Source organism: Setaria viridis, chromosome 2 (genome assembly GCF_005286985.2).
Source record: "Setaria viridis chromosome 2, Setaria_viridis_v4.0, whole genome shotgun sequence".
Lineage (NCBI taxonomy): Eukaryota > Viridiplantae > Streptophyta > Magnoliopsida > Poales > Poaceae > Setaria > Setaria viridis.
This window is the reverse complement of record NC_048264.2, coordinates 22,922,287-22,943,983: the sequence shown is the minus strand read 5'-3', so window position 1 is coordinate 22,943,983 and position 21,697 is coordinate 22,922,287. Positions and strand designations below refer to the sequence as shown.

General features: G+C 41.9%; 2 protein-coding genes across 2 annotated transcripts; both read left to right on the top strand.

The window, feature by feature from the left end:
• Nucleotides 1-9,112: 9,112 nt before the first annotated feature.
• On the top strand, nucleotides 9,113-15,172 carry LOC117846009 (DNA topoisomerase 6 subunit B). The gene is made up of 19 exons (XM_034727108.2): nucleotides 9,113-9,343; nucleotides 9,445-9,497; nucleotides 9,909-10,006; nucleotides 10,100-10,205; nucleotides 10,342-10,476; nucleotides 10,560-10,611; nucleotides 10,690-10,754; nucleotides 11,331-11,437; nucleotides 11,573-11,675; nucleotides 11,747-11,832; nucleotides 11,915-12,111; nucleotides 12,496-12,611; nucleotides 12,712-12,797; nucleotides 12,889-12,961; nucleotides 13,521-13,612; nucleotides 13,695-13,833; nucleotides 13,902-13,996; nucleotides 14,327-14,501; nucleotides 14,798-15,172. The coding sequence occupies exons 1-19, from the start codon at nucleotides 9,190-9,192 to the stop codon at nucleotides 14,942-14,944; spliced, it is 2,079 nt and encodes a 692-aa protein (XP_034582999.1). The 5' UTR covers nucleotides 9,113-9,189; the 3' UTR covers nucleotides 14,945-15,172.
• A 1,252-nt stretch (nucleotides 15,173-16,424) lies between these two features.
• Nucleotides 16,425-20,999, top strand: LOC117846332 (dehydrogenase FPY6). Its single transcript, XM_034727476.2, has 12 exons — nucleotides 16,425-16,666; nucleotides 16,906-17,046; nucleotides 17,593-17,641; nucleotides 17,859-17,876; nucleotides 17,968-18,083; nucleotides 18,170-18,283; nucleotides 18,992-19,042; nucleotides 19,388-19,476; nucleotides 19,553-19,613; nucleotides 19,749-19,826; nucleotides 20,049-20,156; nucleotides 20,540-20,999. The coding sequence occupies exons 1-12, from the start codon at nucleotides 16,523-16,525 to the stop codon at nucleotides 20,666-20,668; spliced, it is 1,098 nt and encodes a 365-aa protein (XP_034583367.1). The 5' UTR covers nucleotides 16,425-16,522; the 3' UTR covers nucleotides 20,669-20,999.
• The last annotated feature ends 698 nt before the right edge of the window (nucleotides 21,000-21,697 follow it).

Here is a 21,697-nt window from a genome sequence, read left to right as displayed (position 1 = left end):
CTTGGTTACCTAATCAAAGACTTACAAGGAACGAGTTAATGGGTGTTGTGCGAGCTAGTAACTTGCCACAAGGCAAACAGAGTAGTTGACTTCCTCAACAAAATTGTCCACCGCTACGGTTTTTCCAATCACATTATCATAGACTTGGGCTCCAATTTTAACAACCACGAGTTCTAGGAGTATTGTGATAACAGTGGCATTGACGTCCGGTACGTCTCTGTCACCCATCCGCGGGCCAACGGCTAGGTTGAGCGCGCTAACGGGATAGTACTAGAAGCTCTGAAGAAAAGACTACATGATATTGGAAACACCAAAGGGGGCAAGTGGCTCAAAGAACTACCCAATATCCTCTCGGGGCTTCGCACCTAGTTGTGCAAGCCTACAGGGCAATCGCCGTACTTCCTAGTCTACGGATCAGAAGCCGTCCTCCCTACTGACATCATGCGGAAATCTCCAGTAGTCGAGAAGTATGAGGAGGGCGCAACAGAAGAAACAAGGCGTCTAGACCTAGACAGCCTTGAAGAATCTCGCTGTGCAGCACTTGCCCAGTCTGCAAGGTACCTTGAAGGAATCTGCCGCTATCATGATCACAATGTCAAAGAACGTTCGTTCAATACAGACGATATGGTCCTCAAGCGTATCCAAGACACCAAGGGACTGAACAAGCTAAACTCACCATGGGAGGGACCGTTCATCGTCTCCAAGGTCACTGGATTTGGATCGTACAGGCTCCAACATCTCTCTGGTGAAGACGTTGACAACTCGTGGAACATCGAGCAACTTTATCAATTTTACCCGTAGTTTACATATTCATGTAAATTGTCCATCGGCCTCAATTATATAATTATAATTTAATAAAGTAGATTTATTTTTCATCATAAAATGACTACTTATTTATGTCTAATTGCGACTTGCAAAAGCAAGTTCACAGGGCCATTCAGCTCCCTAGGCCACGTTGCCCAACCCGCAGCTTGTAATAACAAGTCTGTACAAAGCTATTCAGCTTTTGGAGCAAAAGTGCCTACACGCGGCTTGTAATAACAAGTCTGCAAAATCATTTTTTTAGTGATTCAACTCATCGGACAAAATTGTGCAAAAACAGCTTGCAAAGACAAGTCCACAATCAAATTCGTGAGTTAATCAACTCCTCGAACAAGTCTGTCCATCGGCGGCCTTCGGAAAAGAAGTCACCAACAATTCGGGAGTTATTTAGACTACTCGAGTTATTCTCTGCTAGACAAGCCTATCTAGTCGTGGCTTGTAATAATAAGTTTGCAGTTCTAGGATCTCGAGAGCACAACATCAAAACAACCCAGAGAGGTTGCAAAGATAGGCTCTACTCGAAGAAGTCCTAAAGAGCCTACTCGCCTAAGAAGTATGACTACCCAGATGTCCTAAGTACTCGTACTTCGCAGAAAGGAGCCACACCCTAAAGAACTCTACACTGTGTATCTGAAGAGCTCCTCATAGTAGCCTTGTGCGCAGACACTTACGACTACTGTACGAGCAACTATTAGGGTAGTTTGTAAGATGCACTAAAACAACAAGTCGACAGTGATAAAAATTGCAATAAGACTTCAAAAAATTTACATTTCATTCATATTATGTTCATATCACAAAGGACTGATGTTCACTTTTTACAGAGACTACTCGAGGTCTAAGTGACTAGCTATTTCCGTGGCGATAGGGCCCATCTCTTGTAAGTACTGATGGACTGCTCATCAGAGCAGTCCTTTGTGATCCCTTCCGCAATGGGATCTAGGTCCACCTACGGGTAAAAGGACTTCACAAAGGCTAAAGCAACTGCTTGGAGACCAACTCGGCTATCTTCTGGATGTAGTCGGCGAACTTTGTTGGCACCTTCTTGAGCATCTCAGATAGAGGGTGGGGCTCCACACCTTTCAGCTGGGAGCTCCACCATATCCACAATGGGCTGAGCTGCTTCAGTTAGCTCATTCAGAGCAAGCTTTGTAGCCTTTAGCTCAGCCTCGCGCTCCTGGAGGGTCTTCATGGCGTTCACCAAGTCTACCTCCCCGTCCGCGTGCATCTTCCTCTCCTTTTCCAGGTGATGTTCCAAGTTTTCATACAGCACAGACAATTTGTCATGCTAGTCTGTCACCCGGTAGTAGGAGTTCTGCCAGTCAACAGCTCACCCTTGGAGATCTTCCTTTATTTCCTCGAGCACTGTAGGAACAACACACATGGAAATTCAATATCACAAAATGGAATCAGTACTCGAAGACCTAAAAGAGATGATCAATTACCTCACAGTTGTTGCTTCAGGGACTTGTTACACTTCCGGAGGTGGTCCTTCTCCTCCTTAAACTGTTGAACAGTGTTTCAGTACTCGGCGGCTTGGCCGTCGTACTTCATCAGCAGCCAGGAGGATTACTCCTGCTCCTTGGCCAGCTCCTGGGCGAGTGCCTCAACACGGATGATTGTGTCCCCGTAGCCCTGGAGCATTTGGTACTTCTGGCGGGAACACTTGATTACATCCTGCAAAACAGAGCAAGTACTCGTGTCAAGTTATGAGTACCAATTCCAAAGTTAAGGACTCAATGGGATCAAAAGTTTACCGCTGCATATTTACCTACACGGCGCTACATCTCCATTATTCCCACCTCTAGCTCTACATTGAGGAGCGGATCGTCGATTAGCTGAATATCTTCAAGGTTAACCCCTTCAGGTATCCATGTCTCCTCTTACGCTTCAACATCCGCCGCGCCAAGCGGAACCAAGGCACAGCTGGTCGACGGGCACAACTCGAAAGGTGGGATGGAGGCCAACACTTCTAGCCCCTCCATGGCTTCGGCTTCTACCTCTAGCTCGGGGGCTACAAGAGTAGCCATGATGCTAGAGGTAGTTGCCACCGCAGCTTCGGTCTCTACCTCCGGCTCGAGGGCTACAAAAGTAGCCACAGCGCCAAAGATAGTCACCACCGTGGTCTCGGGCACTGGTGGCTCGGGGGCTAGCATTAAAGCATCATTCAACAAAGAAATCACATCTTGCATTAATACAACTACAAGTGATACGGCACCTGGATTTGTTGCCGGCATAGGTTGTTCCTCTAGCGGCAGACTTGTTGGCGCCGGGATGATGTCCTGGTCCGAGTGGCTACTGCCATCGGCTGCGAGCTTCGGGCTTGGGCGTCCAAGCTCCACACTAGAGAATTTCCTACAAAAGACAAGTTGTCAGAATACATACTACAAGTCAATAACAAGCTGCAATTAGTACTTGAATGAAGTTCCAGTACTTACTTTGAGGATCTCCTCACTTTTAGAGAGGGCTCCCCTAACAAGTGCATTAGCTTGATAGTCGGAGATGGCTTCTTTGGCATGACTTGTTGGATTGCAGTGTGATCCTTGCCAGCCTTCATTGTCGCCTCTGCCTCTCAGGTAGTTTGTGCGTTGACAGGGTCTTCCCTAACAATAAGGGGTTCTGGGTCGTCTTTGATCTCGATGACCTCCTCGATTACTCGCAGCTGCCGCTGCACGACTTCGCTAGTTGTCCTCTCCGCCTCAGTCACCTCTCCGACTACCTGCAATCCACCAATACCATATTGATTAGATATGGTGGTAAGGGATTCACTTACTAGTACTCGACCCTTAGGATCTTACCCTTCTTCAAAGGTTATTACCGGTGGAGGCACGTCCTCGGTGGTGCGGGGCTTCTTCACCGCACGCTTCACAACGACGATCCGCTTCTTCTTTGGCGGTAGTGCCAGCCCAGCCTCTAGATCATCTTCAGCTACACGCTTTGATCACCCGGAGAATGACCTAGCCTTGTCAGACGGCCAAGCCTTTAGCATGAATTCCTCCGCAGCTTCAAAGTCGGAGGTGCTGAAGGACTCGATTTCGTCTTCTTCTTCCTCCTCGACTTCACTCTGTATGCTCGCAGCCATATGTACACGAGGCACAGCTTCAGAGTCATCTGATCCGGGAGGAGGAACGGAGCAGTACAAGCGCACATCTTCCTGCACGAGTAGACAAGTCAGTATATCATAAATTACAAAAATAAATACTCAGGGGCTGTGGCCACGGGTACTTACACATGTTGGTGGGTTGGCGGCGTAGAATTCCCACACAATCATTGGGATTTTGCTTGCACTCTTGAATAGATGCCTCAATCGCGCCATGACCTCATCCACACTGAGTTCTTCTAGTGACATTTTAGATGGGTCATTGGGGTCAGATTAGTCGTAGCCCCAGGTACACCACAATTGTAGGGGTTGAACTTGCCTCTTCATGAAGTTGAAGGCTACCCCGACTCCTGTTAGCCCTTGTTGCTTCAGTCTAGCAATCCTGTCCAAGAGCTCGAGCAGCTGCAAGCAATCTCCGTGGGAAGGCTCGTCCAGCCACCTATTGTTCCAATTCGGGCAGTAGCCTGTCACCTTAGGGAGCTTGGGCTCGTGGTTGCCGATGTAGCACCACCTCTCTTTCCACCTAAAAGGCGAGTCAATCAATTCGTAATCCAAGTAAAGGCCCTTCACCTTCTCCTTTATTTGGATTCCAGCCCCTCCGACTACTTATGTGTGTTCCCTCTTAAGCTATGGCTTGACACGGAAGAACTTGTGGAAGAGTTGGAAGTAGGGCTGGATCCCCAAGAATACCTTGCACAAAAGTACAAAAATCACGATGTGCAGAATGCTATTGGGGTTGAGGTGAACAAGTTCCAGTTTATAATATTCCATGAGTCTTCGGAAGAAATCGGAAGCAGGCAATGCCAAGCCGAGTTCAATGAAATGTGAGAACATTACCGTCTCCTCCGGGTACACCTCCATGACCAGGGGTTCTTGAAGGCAGCTCTCCAGTTGATGATGTCTTTTCCTTGGAGTAGATTGGCTGCCACCAGTGTCTTGATATCTTCCTCCTTTAGCACGGATTTATTCCAAGCACAAGTAGAGAACAGCAGGGCAGTTTGGTCAGTCTTTCCATACTTGGGAGCTGGCAGTTGGATCTCCTTGTTGTCTGCCTTCTTCTTCCCGCTTTCCACCACCTTGGACGTACTTGCCTTCTTCCCCATCCTTGTTGCCATGAGGGTCTTCCTTCGCATACACTTGGGGGCTAAGTGGTGGGGGACGGCGGTGCTAAAGCACGAGGATTGGGCAGCAGCGACGCTAGGGCTACAGTGCGGAAGTTGAAAGAGCTGATGGCACACGTAAAACGGAAGAGATGTTTTTCTCCGTTATTATAAACTGCAGCGCAGTAACAGTAGCGAGATTATAGGGAATATTCCGGTTTAATGGCCCAAAAATTTCGCACCTGGTTGGAAGTTTCCATTATTTTCGGAAGAGATAAGGTTACTATTGACGAATGGTCATGTTGACTAAAGGTTGACTCTTATACCCACCAAACTAGTCGTGTAACAGCTCGGGGGTTGTGTGTCACATGCCCCTCAGCTATAAAGTTTTTTCTCTGGGTTTTAAGGATAAAGTGATGCAAATTACAGATTGACCCTCAACTGATTCTTCGATTCAATCTAAGCCTCGGGGGATACTCCATATGGAGTGTGACGAAAGTCACACTTCCATATAAAATTCAATGAAAATTTAAGACCAAGTTAAATGAGGCTTGAGCACATTCTAGCCACATGGTAATGCTCGAGTACATTTGAAGACGCAACCTGATGGAGTACTTGAAGAGCACCAAAACTAGTCGGAGAAGCTTAGAAAAATACTCAAAACTGCTGCATTTAACTAAAAAGTACTCAGGGGCTTGTCGTACATACATCTATGGGCCCACCAGAAGTTTTGGACAGTCCTAGAGACAGTGCTGTACACCGAGATGTGTTAGACATGCAGGCTACAGTGCAGGACGGCGTAGTCTACATGGCAGGACAGGAACTAGTTGAGGATTAGGAAAACTACTCATAGCAATTAGAGAAGGACTCAACTAGTTGAATCCGACTAGTATTCTTGTAAATCAACCGACCTTAAACCCTGCCCCCGGTAATATAAGGTGAGGCAGGGACCCCTTCCAAAGCAATTCAATCCAACCAACACAGAGGATGTACGGTATTACGCAATCTAGCAACCCGAACCTATCTAAATAGTGTGTTCGAGTTTACCTTCGAGTTCCTGATCACAGCGAGCCCCACGCACTAAACACTACCTTGGGCACCCCTCTCGGTAGGTTACCAGGTCTAAACACTGACACCACCTCCTGCTCGTCTTCTCCGATATGCTTCTGCCCAGACCTGATGAGGATATCACCTGCTTGGATACAACTATATTAGCAACTTTTGATTCACAAGTGAATCAATTCTTTATCATGATTGTATTTGATACGTTTGATAAATTGATGCTGCACCATGATGTGTGTTCATTGTCATTTTTAGAAATACATACGTGGATCAAAAAGAGTGTTAAATATTCATGGAAGGCATTGAAGATCAAAAAAGTTGATTGAGGCCAAGTACAAGTATTCCCAACATCCTCCACCAGACCACCACGTCACTTTTGGCCAAGGAAAGAAAGAGATCAAATCCAACATGTTTTGGGGCTGGATTCGGACTGCAGCATCGCACCAACTTGTGACGGCCGCCACGACCTCTTCCGGACTCCGTTTTGAACGTTCAAGTACTTCTTGGAATTCTTATGAAGTCTATTTTCATATGGATCTTGACTCATATCCATATCTGTTCTGAGGCAGCCATAATGATCAAATTACTATCAAAAGATTTTTCTGTCCAAGGTGTTGTATCGCCGTATTTTGGCCCAATGGGCCGTGTATCAAGTTGGGTCCATTAGGGACGTGTCCTAGGATTGGAACACGACCCCAACACCTTGTTGGTCATCCTCCCAGGTTCATATACCCCTTAGCCGCTACTAGGAACACTCGGGTTTTGTTTAGATTAAGTTTATCTTTTGCTACTTGCTTGTAAGCGCGTGTGCTGGATTAGCTGCCCGTCTTCTTATCTTCGAAACCCTACCATAATTGAGATTGAGTTTGAAACCTTCATCTACATGTAGTAATTTAGTACTTGTTATACTTGTTCTTGCTAGCTCTTCGATTGCTTGCAGGACGGGTGCCCTAGTGGCTGGATGACGCGCTCCACAATATCGTAGCAGCTCTTGGAGGTGGTGTATTGGTTGTTAAGGCACAACATCCTTGAAAGGCTGTAGTCAGGCCGTGAATGTCATCTCCATCCCCAAATCGAGTTATCCATCTTGTCTCATCGAAGGATCATGAATCAACCTAACGGGTTCATATCAAGACGAACCTAGAGAGAGGAGAGTATCGGAGAGAGCAGCATGGCTTGTGCCCCCACAACGCAGCTGCCACGGCATCCCCGTAGCTTGGTGCCGGCGGAGCTACGCCGCCCCACGTGTCGCACCTGGCGGGCTTGTAGGTCCACGCACCAGCCGACGCGCGTATCTGTTTTCCCGGCGGTGCCTTGCGCAGGAACGTCGGGGGAGAGGGAGGAGTCTGGGGGAGTAATACGGAGGACAGGGTGCTTGGTGGCTGCGCCTACTGCATGTAGTCCCGACTGCCAAAGTCCTGCGTTGCAGCTGCCAACGGCACCAGTAAAAAGGGATTATTAATTCATTTTTTATAAAATCAATGCAAGTTTTTCTTGGGTAGCTTCAGTTTTGTAGAACATCCTTCTTGCGTCCATATTACTAATTCCTCCAGGTTAACTGTGTGGTTCCAAATGAATTTTTGTATGCTGTGATATTGCAATTTTGCTCAATTTTTGTATGCTGTGTTCCAATGCAGGGAGCAAGATGGATAGTTGGGTGAACTTTTTTATGGAAATGATCTGGATATGATGTTCTTGTAGTTAATTGATATGAATAAGATATGGGAGAGTTGAATTTATGAGAGCAAATATGAGAGGTTTGTTGGAGATCATTATGAAGTAGGAGAGAGAAATCAGATGAGAGACTCTCATTTAGGTGATATAGGAGGCCAAAAGTAGGTGGGTTGGAGTTGCTCTTAGGTTTTCGGAGATAAACCGCTCCAGTCTCTGGTCTCAAGTCTTGACTCCTCTACCTTTGGAGACTTTTTTTTTTCTCACACACGAATAAATTTCCTCAGCATTACTTGAAGCTGGAAAAACTTAGGTAAATCACTCCTTTGCGATTTAACCTTGTTTTCTACCCTCCCTCCCTTTTTAGCACAAAACAATTGCTTCTTCGACAATACCTAAGACCTAAATTATATATCAAAGTAAATGGTCATTCTTTTCAAAGTTTAAAAATCAAGATCTAACATGCTACATAAACAATAAATGAATTAACGCACTGAATCGCTGCTCCATGAAATCAAGATCAAATGATGTCAGCCGGTAGAGCTCTCGACGATACGTTGAGTCGGTGTTGCCGCATTGCCATGATCATAGCTCATGCTGGGCTGCCGGCAGCCTGGCGCCATCCCCCGTCTAATGGCGGGGGAGCCCAGGTCATAGGAGCGTGCGAGGGCACGCAACAGAGAAGGTCCAACTGTTGGCCATACGAATGATGATTTGGCGATTCAGGTAATCGTGTTCCTGCCCTCTTGGTCTCGTCGTCTCCTTGACTCCTCGATCGCCGCTAGCAGCCTTCTAAGACGATTCGCGTGCTAAAAGCTTGACTGCAGCGTGGGGAACCTGCTGCACATATTGGTTGTTGGGTTCTCTTCGTCATGCTGCAATTTTGGTGGTTGTTAGGCCAGATTACTAAAATGCCATCTAAAAAGGTGTTTAGAATCTCCTAAAATTCCTATCACATTGAATGTTTAGATACTAATTAGAAATATTAAATATAGACTAATTATAAAATTAATTACACAGATAGAGGCTAATTCGCGAGACGAATCTATTAAGCCTAATTAGTCCCTGATTTGACAATGTGATGCTACAGTAAACATGTGCTAATGCTGGATTAATTAGGCTTAATAGATTTGTCTCGCGAATTAGCCTCCGTTTGTGTAATTAGTTTTATAATTAGCTCATGTTTAGTCCTCCTAATTAGCCTCCGAATATTCGATGTGACATGAATTTTAGTCCGGACTAAAGATCCCAACACCCTTAACTGTGATTTATCTTGGCCGTCCAATTTCTGATGGACCACTCAGATGCCTCTGGCCTGCGAGCAAGAGCCCAAACCCCAAAACCCAGTAGGCCTGGCTCAGACTTTGAGACCTAGCGCTCTCCAATTTTGTACCCAAACCCTAGCTCTTTCCCCAATTCGATCCCGCCAACCTCGCCATGGACAGCTCCGGCGACGAGGCCGCCGGCGCCGCCCCGGAGACCAAGAAGAAGCCTCCCGCCGCAGCGGCCAAGGGGAAGGCGGCGGGGAAGGGGAAGGCGGCCGGCGCCAAGGCGTCAGCGTCGGCCAAGGAGAGCAGCCTCCTCAAGCAGAGTGAGCGCTCCCCCCTCGATCCCCTTTCCAATCAAGAATTTCGGTTCTCTGGGTCCGTTTATCTGATACATTTTGGATCTTTTCTGGGGTTTCTGCTGCAGAATCGCCCGCCGAGTTCTTCGCCGAGAACAAGAACATTGCAGGGTTCGACAATGTGAGTTCCTATCCACCAAATTTTCGTCGATTTGGGGTGCAATTGTTACATCCCGTGCGTTATGAAGTTTAGATAGACGGGCCATGCCATTTGTTTAATTTTTTTACAACTCTAAACACATGCCTTGCAATCCTATTGCTAGGATACCAGCTCTAAACAGTTGGAAATTGCAACCAGAAATTTAAGCGCAACAGTTCTGTCTAGAGAACAATACATGCCATTTCTTAATTTCCCTCGTTCAAGCAAGATGTCATCTAGTAATTGAACTAGACCACAATTCTAACAAAAACTATCAACCCTTATGCTCAGTAGTATCGATATCATTAATTGTAATATAAATTTTGGGTGGAAATCTGTCAGATATTAGTATAGCCATTAACAGTGATACTAACACAATGGTGCTGGCTCCAGCCTGGCAAATCCTTGTACACCACAATGCGGGAGCTAGTTGAGAATGCTCTTGATTCAGCTGAGTCCATCTCAGAGCTCCCTGACATTGAGATTACAATGTAAGCGATCCCCAGAAGTATTCTTTGTGGTGTTTTCTGTTTTACCATATAGGACAGTGCTCCATGACTTTGTTCCCATGTCCTTCCTGGCAGAGAAGAGATCACGAAGAGCAAGTTCAACACAATGATAGGGCTAGTTGATCGAGAGCGTGTTGATGAGGCCCTCTATGATGATTTTGAGTCTGAAAAGGCTCGTGAGGTAATGTTAGCACCTCTAATTGTGTCAGTTTCAACATTGTGTGTGCACTGAGAAGTGTGATGGATTTCACAAACATGTACCATCTATCCATAATTATAATTCTGATAAAGTTGTATGATGATTTCACCATACTTAGAAACGCCTGGCCAAGGAAGCACGCTTCCAAGAAACTCAAGCTAAAAATGCTGCACTTGGAAAGAAAGTTAAGGAGGCTCCATCTGCTCGAGGAAAAGGCCGGGGCGAGGCTGCATTTTTCAAAGTGACTTGCAAGGTATTGTTGCGACAATGTGGATTATGTGATGAAAATGTATTTACTTACTTTTGATCTTGATTTTTTGTTTCTTGTGGATGCAGGATAATGGTAGAGGTATGCCACATGATGATATCCCAAATATGCTTGGGAGAGGTAAGTCTTAATGGTATCTTTTTTAAGTTGGAGAGGATATAGTACCATGATGACTGGAGTTATTTACATTTGGTGCAGTTTTATCTGGCACAAAGTATGGTTTGAGGCAAACACGTGGGAAATTTGGACTTGGTGCTAAAATGGTAAACACTCTGCATGACTATTGAGCAAGAAGCTTTCTAAATTGTATGTTTCTGCGAACTGTTAGGTTGTATCATCTAGTCCCTTTGATAAATAAAAATGAATGCAAGCAGTTAGTTGTTTTATGCATTATCATGAAATGTTGGAATTATTTCCTCACTTGGTTCAGAAATGACTGTCTTGTGGTTAGGATCGGATAGTGCAAGTGCAACCAAGCATTAGTCTATCTTCTGCTGCTCTTCATGGTACTTTATTTCATTTTGTATATAGCCAAGTAAAAGTTGGATCATAACAAAAGTATCACAATCACAATAGTGTTGCAGTTGATATAATTATCCTTTTCTTTTAATTTGTGTTATACCTTTAAAAAAGTGATCTGATGTTATTGTGTTATCTTGTTTCAGTTTTGAGAATATCTTGATGCTTAATCTATCCTGTGTCTAAGAGATGCTTATCTAGTTTTGCCTCTGTAAAATAGCTCTGGGCAACAAACATGTGACCTGCACTTAATATTCTCATGGATTCATTTTTTACTGGCTCTTATGTTCCGTTTATTTTATAATGATGGATTAAAACAGGCACTTATATGGTCAAAGATGAGCACGGGACTTCCTATTGAAATTAATTCATCAATGAAAGGCCAGAATTATGTTTCGTTCTGTCGCCTCGACATAGATATTCACAAGTAAGTACAGCTTGCTGGTTCATATGCCTGTTCAACACACTAACTGACTTGATATTGCCCATCTCCATTTGTCAATTTAATAACTTCTGCAGTTTACTGTTATCATGACTCATTCTGGTGTATTCCATTTCTCAGAAATGTCCCTCATGTTCATTTACACGAGAAAAGAGAGAACAAAACTCATTGGCATGGGGCAGAGATCCAAGTTATAATTGAGGGAAATTGGACAACACATCGTGTGAGTAGCACGTTTTGGAACATTCGAAACATGGAATTATACTGTAAAGCTAATTAAGTGCTCTCTTTCAGTCAAAGATCCTCCATTATATGCGTCAGATGGCGGTCATCACACCATACGCTCAGTTCCTGTTTAGATTTCTATCTGATGCAGCAGAGTAAGCGTTTCATCTACCCTTATTTATGTCATGCAAAATTTGTCGCCCTTTATTTTTTTTCATGAACGACTGTTTCTTGCAGCAAAAATTTAACAATAAAGTTTGCACGCCGGACAGATGTTATGCCTCCTGTTCCACTTCAAACAAAGCATCACCCATCTGCTGTTGATTTATTACTGATAAAGCGCTTAATCGTGGAGACTACAAAGCAAAACCTTTTGCAGTTTCTGCAACATGAATTTGTGAATATAAGCAAATCGCATGCTGAACGTTTAATTGGTAAGTTGTATGATTTGCAGTGTGGCTGGTTTGGTCATTATGAAAAATAACTAAGTAATTGCTACCTGTTTCTAATAATCATGGAATACTATAGTCCAATTTTCTAGAATAGTATCTTTTGGAGATCATGAAGGAAGCTTCCTTTGGCTGATCTATCTTTGTCTTGCTGTTTATGGTTCTGGTTTTGGTTATGTTTCTAATGTTGCTGTTTCAATGTATCCTATGGTCAACTAAGATCATTTACCTAGTCCTATTAGAAACTGTTCGTTGGGCTAAAAATATAGGCTTACTGTCATTACTTACTTTTGTATTGCTTTGTATCTAAGTTTTACTATTCTTGTTATCAGTTCTACGTTTTACTACAACATTTTTTTTATTTTCCAGGGGAGATGGGACCTGATTTTAGTCCGAAAATGACAGTTAAGAGCCTTACGCCACAGCAATTAGTTCGAATACATCAATTATTTCGGCAGGCTAAGTTTGATGATCCCAGCGGCAATGTATGCATCCCTTTCACCTTCATTTGTTTATCAACTATTCGTTTGCTGCTTTCATATGTGTGACTGGTCATCATGGTATCGAAATCAATCAATTCTATAGTGTCTTAGTCCTGCAGGTGAATATAATTTACGCCTGGGTATCATAAAAGAGCTACACCCTGATATGGTTGCAACACATGCAAGCAGGTATATCATTTTAACCAAAGTGAATTCCAGAAGGCATTTCAATGCTGCATGTTCTGAACATCCTAATAATCTAATGCTGCACTCTGTTCAGCCCTCAGGTTTTTGAAGGTCATCCATTTATTGTTGAAGCTGGGATAAGCATTGGTGGAAAAGATGTTAAACAAGTAAGGAAACAATTGAGTGTTTACTTTGTATGGAAACATTTTATGATTTTATTTATTGTGTTAAAGATTCTAGAACCATGTTCTTTTTTTTTTACCTTTGTGTTTTCCAGCAGTTTCGATTGTGCTATAGTAGTTATTGTTATCTAAAGCTAATTTTTTCTGTTGGATTTCCCGGAGTTGGTTCTTTGTCTGATGTGAATTAAACTCCTAGAATGGTTGGTGAGGAAAAAAAATCTTTTTGAAGGAATTTATAAGATTCACTGCATTAAAAATTAGAATAAGAGAATTAGCAATTTTGGCCATATGTTGAGATCTGAGCAGGCCAAATTAAATACTAATAGCTGCCTGCACTTTTTTAGATTCACTGAGTTGTTCCATTACATATATTTGATGGAGAAACTCTTAATGAGTAAACTTGATTGTTTGTGCCAGTATGAGACATTGAGCTCCAATTTCGGGAAATGCCCTTTCCATCTGTATTTTAACTTACTGACAAGATACCATTAAATGATTCTAATGAGGACTAAATTCTCATGTTGTTTATCTCTGTTTTGTTCAGGGTCTAAATATTTTTAGGTTTGCAAACAGAATACCACTTCTTTTTGAACAAGGTGCTGATGTCATCACAAGAACTGCTCTAAAAAGGATCAAGTAAGTTTTTTAGTTTTGTTAGTACATTATCAGAATCAGATGTTGGATCTTTTCTGTATCTTTTTTTCTTCCTGTGTTTTAGTTGGAGCAGCTACAAAATTAATCAGCAGCAAGATAAGATTGGTGTCTTTGTGAGCATTGTGAGTACAAAGATACCTTTTAAAGGAACTGGGAAGGAGTACATTGGGGATGACATAACTGAAATATCATCTGCTGTTAAGGTACATTCCAACTTCCCTGATTGTTGTGTCTGTAAGGCCATATATTGATCATTCTCTTGCACCTTCAGTCAGCCCTGAAGCAGTGCTGTCTTCAACTGAAGTCTAAGATTGTGAAGAAACTTCAGGCTCGTGAGCGTCAGGACAGGAAAAAGAACTTGAACAGGTAATTTCTACTTCGTCGTCGGAGTTTTGTGTATACTTGAGATGGAGGTCAAGATTCTGTTACGGAACCACACATTCTGTAATACTTGTTTAATGCTGATATTGGTTGATATATACTATCATTATTGGGATTCATGTTCACAATGTTAACTCCTGGGGCTAGAACTGGCTTTCCCCTATCCTTGTCTATATTTGTAGAAAAAGGCTAGATTGCGACTTATTGAATAACTAACCTAGTAATCTATGAACAAAATGACTCGCTTCTTCGCACTGACAAATTTTTCCAAATTGTATGCATTCCCCCCCTATTTTAACTACTTTGTGTTTGCAGATATATTCCTGATGTTGCAAGAGCGATTATGGAGACTCTGGTAGAAATTGCAGATGAATCTCCCCCGAAACGGCCGCGTTATGATAAAGAAGACGAGGAACTCCTTGAGAAGATAAATTCTGAGGAGGTGACAGAGATGACCTTCAAAGATTGCTTGACTCAGCATGTTGAACAGGTAAGGAAAGAGACCAACAAAGAAAAAATAGTGATATATTTCTCTCTTGTGTGCTCTTTTGTATGTAGTCTTTTGTACCTTGACCTTTCTGTTGCAAGTTGAGACTTCGGGACTAGTAACATCTGATATATTTGATGAAATCTTTGGTGTCTGGAATACAACCATGATACCAGAGTCGGACATCAGAGTCACTTCCTTTTCCCATTGCAAAGTGACTTGAAAAGACATGAACACAAATAACTTAGGTCCTCACATGTTTCACTACCATCCGCTTATTCCTATTTGTTATTCCCCAGGTTGATTACGAAATGGCACTGGACTATGCCATGCAGAGTGGGGTGAGCGAGGAGCCTCGAGAAGCAATATACTTGAACTCGCTTGAAGGATCCTACAAGTTTGTTGACTTTCAAAGTCCTGTATTTGTGTTCAGATTTATTCCTTAAAAGGGAAACTTACACGTCCATCTGCTCGGTCGATCAATACCAAGTTCCCATCATTATTAAGATGGAAACTGTACATCAATCATATTCCCATTGTACCTGACTTAAGCTATTTCGGCTCTCAGCCATAGTTGTAACACATACATTACAAGTTGCTATGTAGTTTCAATCTAGGATACCCCTGTATGTTGCATTTATAGAGGAAATAATATTTTTACTACATGTGATTCACATCGGTGTGGTGGGCTTTAAATTTTAAACGGACTTCATTATTCTAAAATTATTGTGTTGAAGTGCTCAAAACTTCATGAGAATGAGCTAATGGATATAACTGGAGCAAATTTCATAAAGCCCCATGTTTTATTTTTGAGAAGTAAACCCCATGTTTTATTAGGCGATGTAGTTTAGAGTTGCTAGCTGAAATCAAAACAATTTGCTCTAAGTTGTGACTTTAGCATCCAAGTCACCATAAATCTTTCAAGATTTTTACATAAAAAAGTACACTACTAATAAGAAGTGATCACTCTATATGTACTTCTAGATGATATGGTATTGGTAATCTGCTGGAGATGTTTTAACTGTCTCACCAACCAAATGTTACCTTATTTTTTGGGGTGCCTACACCATAATCGGGTTTCCATGAGGTTTCTACATCCAATTTTCAACGTGGAGTGAAATTTGGGTGCTAATAAAAGTAGTTATACCACATATACCAGATATGTCACTCCAACAAATTGGGAACAAAATTGTCGGAGCCCTATAATTTAGAAACACAATTTTTTTCCAAGCACTACCAGCAGGTTCTGAACGTGTGACACTCCGACCTTAGCTAATTCGGCAAGCTACCATCTCTGACGGCACTGGATCCGTCACCGCGCTAATTCAGCAAGCTATAATGGTCCTCACTTCCCATGCGTGCATTGCCCAAATGATGGTCCTTCATCACCTGAGCCTAAGGTGTCACTATACTTTACGTCTTTACCTCGCTATCTCTGCACCCGCCACCGACGGCGAATTTCCCTTGTATATCCACAGCCCTTCCGAGAAAAAAAAACTTTAGACTAAAACCCAAATCCATAATTCACAAACTTAACGGACGCTTTTCAAAATCGGAGATGAAGCTCGCAGTGAATGGTGGTGTCACTGGATTAGCTGGAAAAAAGTATCCTCCACAGCATGCGAATAGCTTTTTTAGGCCAGTTTCATAATAGTACCATGTGAGTGTCAGGATGACACTTTCTCTATTAATTACCTATCAAGTCAGCATTTTTGTTGATGTGATATTAAATTTAATGCCTATGAAACTCTCATGAAACTTCCCGCTAAGACTGGCTTTAGTTGCGCTCACGGATTTAAAAAGAATTAAAAAAATAGCCAACCGTTGGGTTACGACTAACGAGAACATCTGAACCGTCGGATTCTCTCCATTTCACTGTTCGTCGTCGTCTTCTCAAAGTTAAAATCTCGGGGAGGCTCGTCAGATCCGATCCAGTCTTCGCTGCAGCAGCTGCGGCAGAGCCTCTTGGCTTTCTTGGCGGGGGAGGTAGAGCATAAACGAGCCCAAGAACCGAGGAGGAGAGCATGGCGGGGGACGGCGACGGCCGCGCGGGGCTCCCTCGGATCGCGGTGGTCGGCGCCGGCATCTTCGCGCGCACGCAGTACATCCCCAGGCTCCGCGAGATCGCGCACCTCGTCGTCCTCAAGGCCATCTGGAGCCGCACCCAGGTGTGTGCCGGGCCCCCCGTTCCCGCCCCTCTGCAAATCTTGGCACTGACTGAAGACCATAGAATCTGCACCAATTCACGGCTCAATCACTTTCTCGGCTTGCAGCGCTGCAAATCGCTGTAGCTAGTTAACTACTCCACTTCGTGCTGGCAATCTGCCTTCCCTGATTAGGCGCAGTCTTTGATGCACCACTGCAAATTTGCATTGTAGTGTCTGACCATTTTCGCATGTACCTTCAGGAATCCGCAAAGGCGGCCGCGGAGCTTGCTCGTGACTTTGCGCCTGAGATCGAGTGCAAATGGGGTGATGCGGGGCTGGAGGAGATCATGGGAGACAGTTCAATCATGGGCGTTGCTGTTGTTCTTGCTGGGCAAGTCCAGGTTTGTTTTCAAGAGTTTCTGATCTTCCACTTCAGCAGTAAGAACAGTCATGTAGAGTTGCCAGACAGAATGAAGAATTATAGTCTAGTTCACTACACGACTGCACATGATCAATCCGGAAACTTTCTTTAATGACACTTTAGAAATTAACGATTCCTGAACGTGGTATCCACTGCCCCCTTAGGATTCTTGATACAAAGGTATTATTTTTTACGTTTGCTTACCATTCCAGATAAAGATTGTTGATACAAGTTGCGTGTCATTGTTGTTTTTCATCATCGACAAACATTCTATGGCTGTATTCTCTGTCCTTTTCATTCAGTTACCTGTTATTCAATATTTTGTACAATTCTCCTTGCCTTATCTGTTTTACCATCAATCCTTTGTATTCCTTAGTGTTTCAATAGTTCTTGTATGTTAACTAGTTTCTAAATCCCACTGTACTTCTGGAACAGAGAAATGATACTCTGTTGAATTATACGACAATCTAACACCCTGTTGAGTGTTGAGCCTTCTAAAGTCTTACCATATTGTCCAATTCTGCAGGTTGAGCTTTCCCTAAAGATGCTCAAGGCAGGAAAGCATGTGATTCAAGGTAAATAACAAGACAGAAAGGATCTCAATGACATGATTTGCGGTACTGGATTGGTAGCTGTAGTTAATTGACCCTAAAAAAAAGGAGTCCAATTCTTTATCTTGTTTATCTTGTTATTAGTAAGTGTTTTGCTGCTAAATGCCAAAAAAAACAATGCTTTCAAATGTTCTAATTTGTTTATCACTGTTTGCATGATATTTTTTGACGTGGCATGAAGAGAAACCTGCTTCTGGATGTAAGTATGTTTTTCTTTCTGTATACCTTTCATAAACATCGTAGTGGATATAGAAGGGTATATCTGATAAGCATTACCATAAAATTTTCAGCAACAACAGAAGCAGAAACCGCACTGTCAATCTACAACTCATTTCCAAACCAGTTTCCCTATAAACCAATTTGGGCTCTCGGAGAAAACTACAGGTTTGAACCTGCCTTTGTGGAGGTACAGTCACAATACTATAGTTTTTTCCCTAGTTGTTGTTTTACGAATCTATGCTGGTCATCAATTCTGTTTATTCTTATCTACAGTCTAGCAAGTTGATCAAAGATGTCGGTGATATGATGAACATCCAAGTTATCATCGAAGGGTCAATGAACAGTTCCAACCCATATTTCAATAGCTCCTGGAGGCGAAATTTTGTGGTAAGGAAACATGTGATGTACATTTTCTTTATCCATAACATACTTCATCTTCTGTTTTTCACAGTGTTGCTCACCTTAAAAATTCCAAGCTGAAGCATAAATATGTGAAGTAGAAACAGTTAAAAATAGTCAAGTTTCAGATTACCAGAACAGCTAAGATGAGCAATGCATTGTTCATTCATTATACAAATTATCTGCTAATGTTACTAAACATTAGATCAAATGTCAAACCAAAGTTTTTTCCCTGCTAAACTATCATCTTTTCAATTAATAATTTTATGCCCTAATTGATGCAATATTTGAATATGCTGCATGCTTTTCCTTTTTCAGTATGAATTTAACTTTCTAGTAACAAAAATTGTAATACTCTGTTTGCTTACTTTGAATGATAGTTTGCCTGTTTTTCCCTTTTATAGTCCAAGTCAAATATATGTAGATGCTGGCAGCATATGTTTTGTCACCTTTAACTAAATATCTAGTTCTACCAATTTAGCTTTTGTTTTATAATAATCTTTCTATTGGATCGTTCAACTTTTGCAGTTTTGAGGTACCCAAACACTTGTAGAGCCCTTTTCAATAACTACACTCCTGTAAATAATTCTGCTGCCATCTGCAATTGATGTATCACCCAGAGCAGTATAGAAATGTTTCACTGTAACAAACTCAAGATGCCTCGATTGTCCTTACTGTGATAACTTTGCATGGCAGGGTGGTTTCATTCTGGACATGGGTGTCCACTTCATTGCAGGACTACGAATGGTAATTTGAGCACGTTCTATTTCAAAGTTTGAGAAAGTATAGATTAGGTTCTGAACTTCATTACCAGAAGCAACATCGCCAAGTTAAGAATTGTAATCAGTTTTTAAAATTAGTTACTCCACATCAACATAGAAAGTTCAGCCTTGAGAATGCACAACTGCTTATGTCACCTTGTTTAAGTGGTCGGATTTACCACCTTGGAACTTGTTTAAGTTATATGTTTTCTTCCAAGTGACTTAGCAAACAGAAATGTTTCTACTTACTGAATTGATCTTCCATTTAAGATAACAACATTGATTAATTTCCTTGCCTGCTTTGTTAAGATGAGGATCTCTTCTCTTACAGCTTGTAGGTTCGGAAATCACAAGTGTATCATCTATCTCCCGTCATGTGGATATGTCTTTGCCACCACCAGATAACATATGTTCCCTTTTGTAAGTTTTTGAAATAGAATGAGATTTGTGAACCAAAATTTTTCATAACTTACAGATGCTCGATGATTTGATGCAGCCAGCTGGAAAATGGATGTGCTGGTGTCTTTGTATTTGCAGTAAATTCAAGATCACCAAAGGTTAAGTTGAATCTCATTTGAAATTTTACGGGGGAGTTACACAAATGCTTTTAAATCTTATAAACTTATAATACCATTGATCACATGCTCTTAATTTTGTTATCACTGTTTCTCAGTTTGCTAGTAATTCCACAGATATTATGGCGGGTTGATGGAACAAAAGGAACAATTCAAGTAGAACGTGGAGTTGATAGTGGGAAACATGGCTACCAGGTAAAAGGCCATTTTTCTGGCAAATGTCAGTTGAGTTGATGGCTCGCTAGTGCACTGTTTATGCAGTTGCACAGTATTGTCATATTTTTTTTTTCAATCAAATTATGATAGTGCAGTATGAGAGCATTGTTAATGAAACTGATTGTTACAAGTAATTTTGTTCAAACAAAGGTGCTTGTGCACAAATATTTTACTTACGAACCACCTCATATGCATTTGCAGGTGTTATTCTCTGGTGAAAATGGGCAGTGCCAGAAGACATTTTACCCGTTCTGTGGAGTTAATGAAGAACTGAAGACGTTTGTCCAGGACATGTTGGCGGCTAGCAAGGTACTGTAATTAGTGTTTATCAAGTTCAAACTATTATTATTATCTCATTGCACCAAGAAGCATTCATTGAAATACTTGGGAATTACCCTTTTGAAAAGAATCCCGAGATATGATCTAAGTTGCCATTCCCTGTTGTTCCATTTATATAATGTGATATTGCAACATCAAGTTTGAACTGTATATTGCAACAAGTTTGAACTGTAGGAGAACCCAGTTGCTAACAATATTTGTTAGCATATGAAGTAGCTCAACTATCCTGTTATAGAACATTTGGTTAGTTTGTATTAACTAGAATTGGAATTAAACACAAGATTGACTCTTTACCGCATACTTCTGCTTCATTCCAAATTCTTGTATTCGTTCTAAACAAAATTGTGACACAGGATGGAGATCACAAGGCTGAACCCCGGAGTTCTTATGTCGAAGGTGCCCGCGATGTTGCTGTGCTCGAAGCCATGCTAGAATCTAGTGTGAAGCAAGGAACCCCGGTTCAAGTGAAGAGATTCCCATAGATCTGAAACATCACAAAGGATTATGTTTCTTCAAGCGTGACTTGTCCATTGGAACAGCTGAGCGGTGATAGTAAACGAACTTTGTTCCAACTTCCAAATTCATACCATTGAGGGTATAAAATGCAAAAATGATAGACCTAGAACCAACATTCTTTCATTCAGATCTACCATGTTTCACCAGGTATTTAACCTCATAAAGGTCATGTACCTTTTCATATAAGAATCGCATCTGCTGTTCCTTTTTGTTTGCTTGCTTGGCTGCAGCACTGAAAGGCAGGTGACTTATTTTTCACTCTCTGGAAATCAAGCTGAAATAAATATTTTGTATTCATGCCTGATCTGTGATTTACACATTGAGCATTTATGTTCACGAGAAATTAAGGATTGCTACCGGACATAATTGCTCCTGAACAGGGGGCTAATCTGTCAGTGACCCTTTTTTGGGATCATTGCCTCGCTGGGGCCATCTGTGAGGGACTCAACACCAATATCTTTGATTTTCGTGCCTTGCAGCACAGTTCTAGAAAAAGTTACAAAAACTATAAGACTTGTACATGTTTCAACATAAATTAATAAATGTACTGGAACTTTTACTTAATATAATTCATCGGGACTTATTAACAACTAGCACATCTGGAGGTACAAAATATAATTCTATAAGACTAAATCAGAGTATTATTAGTATAGAAGTACTTAATCAGTAAGAAGTACTCCATCCTTTAATATATGACGTTTTTAAAAAATGAGCTAACTAACGTCATATAATAGAGAACGGAGGTAGTACACTACAAATATTGGAGTGCAAAAGAGCAATTACAGTGCCTTGCTATTCTTTGATCGTAGTTCAACCTTATACATAATGTTAGTATGTTACTAGGCGTTATAACAAAATTGGATTTCAGAATTGTCCTTTTGGCCTATATCGTTTTGCATTTGATGTCTAAAACTGTAAAACAGCTACTGCCCATCCACAGTACTATTTGGAATCTTTATCTCACCAATTGGTTCCATGACCTTGGTTTGGCTGGT